A 4709-nucleotide genomic window follows, 5' to 3' on the forward strand; every position below is an offset into this window, starting at 1 on the left:
ACGCTATGACCATCGGATGCAATCGTACCACACTCCATGGCCCATGGCTGCCTTGGTCACTCAACTTCAACTGGGTTCTTTTGGCTCGGTTAACACTCCCCATGAGGGACCAATGTCATTCTCGCGCCTTCAAACAACTTTTGCAACGACACTCGTGTCGCGATCTTCGTCATCGCGTCGGCCAGCATCGCCTTTGTCTCAATGTACTCAAAATGAATGATCTTTTCATGTACCATGTCCCGGACGAAATGATGGCATATGTCGATGTGCTTGGTTCGGTCATTCGTCACTCGATTTGAACTCAAGGCGATGGCGCCTTGATTGTCAGCATAGCATAGTACACTGTGTTGGTCCACGCCTAAGTCGCTCAACAGCCCGCGGAGAAAAATGCATTCCTTGGTGGCGGTTGCCATTGCCACGTATTCGGCCTCACACGAGGAAGTAGCAATGGTCTTCTGGCGGATCGAGCGCCATGACACGGGGCCTCCGTTGAGGATCCATATTTGACCGCTGATTGATCGTCGATCTGGCTTCGGGGCCCAACTAGAATCGCTGTAACCGTGGAGCTGCATGCTGTTGTGTGTGAAGGTGATACCGACGTCCAGGGTGCCTTGGATGTATCGTAACACGCGTTTGGCCCCTTCGACATGTTTTGTGGTTGGTTGGTGGAGATATCTGGAGAGTCGTTGAATGCAGTGGGCAAGGTCTGGGCGTGTGCACGACATGAGGTAAACGAGGCTCCCCACCATCGATTGGTACGCCTCGACATCGGCTAGCTCCCCAGGTTCATCCCATTCATCTTCTGAACCCGTGACTTCGGGTGTGGCAACGCGCGAACAGTTCTCCATCCCAAAACGCTTGAGTACTGTTTTGGCGTACGTCGCTTGGCTGAGGGTTGTGCCTTCGAGGGTGCGACTGACCTTGATTCCGAGGAGGTATTGCAGTGGGCCCTGCCGCTTGAGACGAATCTTACCCGCTCCCTCCATGGCATCAAGGACAACAGTAACGACCTCCTTGGTTGGAGCTGCGATCAGGAAATCGTCCACATACACGCACAAAATAATGACCTTGCCGTTCGATGTCTTGGTATAGAGGCACGGGTCGTAGAGGCTCGGGTGGAACCCAATTTTCTTCAGCCCCACGTCGCAATACACATTCCAGTGTAATCCACTCTGCTTGAGTCCCCATAGTGGACGGATCATGCGTAGTTTACTCCCCAGTGGTCCAAGTTGGTGGCCAGGTGGTTGGTCCATGATAACGCGCTCATTAAGGGGTAGGAAACTTTGCAGGTAGGCGTCCACAGCATCTGCCTGTTCCATGTGATAACCTTTTGACGTGGCGAAACTGATGACAGTGCGCAAAGTGACGAGCTTGACGACTGGCGAGTAGGATTGAAAGTAGTCAACTCCTTGTTCTTGAGTGGATCCATTTGCCACCAGACGCGCCTTGTAGCGCGTTACGTTCCCCTCACTGTCGATCTTCTTGGCGTACACCCAGTGACATCGAAGCGATCGTTGGGATGCAGTCACTTGCTGGACTTCCCATGTTCCATTCGCGATCATGGCGTCGAGGGCAACCTTCTCGGCCTTTTCCCATTCTCTTGCTTCGAGGCTACGCATGGCTGCGTTGTGACCTCGTGGCACATCATCGCCGATGTTGTAACAATACTCGGGGGGGTTGGCTGTCACGTAAGCATATCCCTCGTCGGCAGACCGGTTTGGCGTGCGTCGGGCTCGAGTACTTTGACGTGGTTCGTTGCGTTCGACATCGTTCCGTGCACCGTGGGCGTTTTCTTGGCGTTCCTGGTGATTCTGATCGCGTACGCGTGCGTCGAAATCGCGTCCACGGGGGGAGTCGCGCGGTCGGCCACCGTTGCCGGGAGAGAAACGTTGGGGCTGTCGCTGGCTGCGTTCACTGTCTCGTTCCCTTTGTGTCCGTTCGGCATCTCGTCGGGTCGCACGGGCATCTCGTTGACGTGTTGGAATCCCAAGAAGGTTCTCAAAAGATCGACGGACCGTGTTGCGTGGAGGTAGTGCAGGACCAGGGGCACGCGGAGCAGTGGTATTCGGGGCAAAACCAGCTGGGCCGTTGTCATCGCCATTTCCGCCTTCGGAATCGTCGTCGTCATTGTCGTTGGGTAGGTCGCTGTCTGGCCCACTGTCGTCGGCTTTGTCCTCGGCAGTCTCCCCATCCTCACTACCGGAGTCGCTCTCATAATCTACCGTGGTGTCGTTGTGGATGAACTTGGACTCAAAAAACTTGACGTTGACCGAGAAAACGAGCTTGTTGTTCTCGATGTCAAAGAGGCGGTAGGCTTTCTGGGTGTCGGAGTAGCCCAAGAAAATGCACTTGACTGCTTTTGGTCGAAGCTTGTCCCGTTTGGATTGGTATGGGAGGAGGTGGAAGCACAAGCAGCCCCATACTTTCCAATTTGCCAAGTTTGGCTTCTGCCCAAGGAGGAGTTCAATGGGAGACTTGGTGTTGCTGACTGAGTTGACGAGCCGGTTTCGGAGGAACGTTGCGGTATGGATTGCTTCGCCCCACCACACCCGGGCCATCGAAGCATGGGTAAGCATGGCCAATGCCATCTCGAAAATCGTTCGGTTGAATCGTTCTGCTTTCCCATTTTGGAACTGGGAATCCACCGCCGACGTCTCGTGCTTGATGCCAAGCGTTGTCAAAGATTGAGAGAACTCGCTGGACAAGTATTCTCCTCCGTTGTCAGATCGCAGGCACTTCAGCTTTGTGCCAGTTTGGCGCTCTAACCACGGAAGGAATTCCATAAAGGCATCGGCCTGGTCGGACTTGTTCTGCAGTATTTTGGTCCATGCATAGCCAGACGAGTCTTCGATGTAGGACAGCATGTATCGGCCGCCACCGTTTGTGGAGGTCCGCATAGGGCCCTTTATGTCGCTGTGGACTAGTTCACCCAGTTGCCAGTGTCGTGTGGCTCGCGGCGGGCGCGGAGCACGTGTCTGTTTTGAGGTCTGGCAACACTCACACAAGCTCAACTTCGAATCGAAACGAGGGAGCTCGGGGTGTTGTCTCGAGTTCCAACGCATGTGGTCAAGCATGGCATGGCCCATGCGACAATGCCATAGATCGATGGTTCGGGGGGGCAAAGGTTCGGTAAGGTCCGTTGTTCCAGTAGCAGTACCCACATACTCATCTCCCTCGACATTCGTTTTACCCCCCAAGATGAATAGCTTTGAACGTGGGTCAAAACGCGCTGTGGCAATGAGTCGAGCGCCGGCGTGGATGGAACAATTTTGACCCGAAAATGATACATCCACGTCGGGGTTGTCTACCGTCATACGAGAGATGGACACCAATGTGTTGGTCACACTTGGCTCGTAGAGTACGTCGGTCAAGACGAGGTGAGTTCCGTCAATGCCAGTCAACCGGATCTTGCCCATTAACACAACACGCATCCGGTGTCCGTCAGCCACAACCACGGACCGTTCGCAATCAGTACGGTCGTACAGGATGTCAAGGTTTCCTGTGATATGGCACGATGCACCGGAATCCACCACCATGCAGTGCGTTGACGACAGGGATGCAGTGGGTAGTGACGACATGTGCAGGGAGGATGGCTGCTCACTACTCTCGAGATCCAAAGCAAAAAGGTAGTCTTCATCTCGAGTTGAATCTGATCGTACTGCGTTCACATGTGCAGCGCGAGTACGCCGGGTTTCATGCTGGCCACGCCTGTATTGGCCGGCATGGCTACCACCATCAGGTCGCCGACAATCACGAGCCCAGTGCCCGATGATACCACAATTGTGGCATTTGTCCTGGTTGCGGGCCTTTCGTCGTTCGTTACCGTTTTCGGATGTGGGCATACGGTCATGATGTGCGATGAGTACAGCATCATCCATATTGCGTCCACGGATCCTGAGGACGCCTTCTTTCTGGAGGTACTTGTACTCTGCGACAAGCTTGGTTGCAGCGATGGGCACAGTGTGGAACTCTGCGTTCGAATCGATGATCATGTGGCTCACCATGCGCATTTCCTTTGGCATGAGTGATAGCAGCTTAGTCACACGAAACGAGGGCAGCTCGTTCAATGTCGCACGGTCCAAGCGGCGTGTCAGGTCGCGAAAAACTCCGATGAATTCTTCGAGGGGGACGGTCTTCCAGTCCCATGTCAGAGTGTGGTACTCTTCAAGCAGTGCCACACGGTCGGCCGCGCCGATCGGCTCATGGATGGCTGTCAAGTTGTCCATGGCAGACTTGACCAGCAAAGCGCCGTCCACGTATTGGTACTGTGACTCGCTCAGACTTTCCGTGAGGATTCCAAGTGCACGGAGGTTGTCCAGTGCGTTGTATTCAAAACCGTCTGCTCCTTGAGCTGCAACGCCATCCCAGACCAGGTAGTTCGCCAAACGTTTCGTTTGGAGCTTGGCAATGAACCACACACGCCAAGTAGCGAAGTTGTGGGAGGTAAGGGTAATAGGCGGCATCTTGGTCGTGATAGGTTGACTTCCACCAATAGCAGTGATTCACCAGCAAATCAAGTTTGGGCTCAGAACCTGTTGTTTGGTGCCTGATGTGCGCACGAGCTGACCTTGTTGCCAGAGCGTTTGGTCGAAAGAGTGCAAATGTAAAAGTGATTAAATCTCATACTTGGCTAACTAACTCATATCACATCCCATGACACTGGTCTGGGATCAGTGCCGTAGAGACGGGCAGTGGCACACGCTATGACC

At 54.0% G+C, this 4709-nt stretch overlaps 1 protein-coding gene across 1 annotated transcript in view; it reads right to left on the reverse strand.

The window, feature by feature from the left end:
* Positions 1–89: 89 nt before the first annotated feature.
* The window catches only part of H257_17769 (hypothetical protein), a gene marked incomplete at both ends in the record, with an annotated part of 9639 nt that continues 5019 nt past the window's right edge, over positions 90–4709 (reverse strand). The window contains one exon of the mRNA XM_009846660.1: positions 90–4463. Within this exon, the coding sequence (XP_009844962.1) occupies positions 90–4463 (4374 nt within the window). The remainder of the gene's footprint in view (positions 4464–4709) is intronic.

Source organism: Aphanomyces astaci (assembly GCF_000520075.1).
Source record: "Aphanomyces astaci strain APO3 unplaced genomic scaffold supercont1.119, whole genome shotgun sequence".
Lineage (NCBI taxonomy): Eukaryota > Oomycota > Saprolegniomycetes > Saprolegniales > Verrucalvaceae > Aphanomyces > Aphanomyces astaci.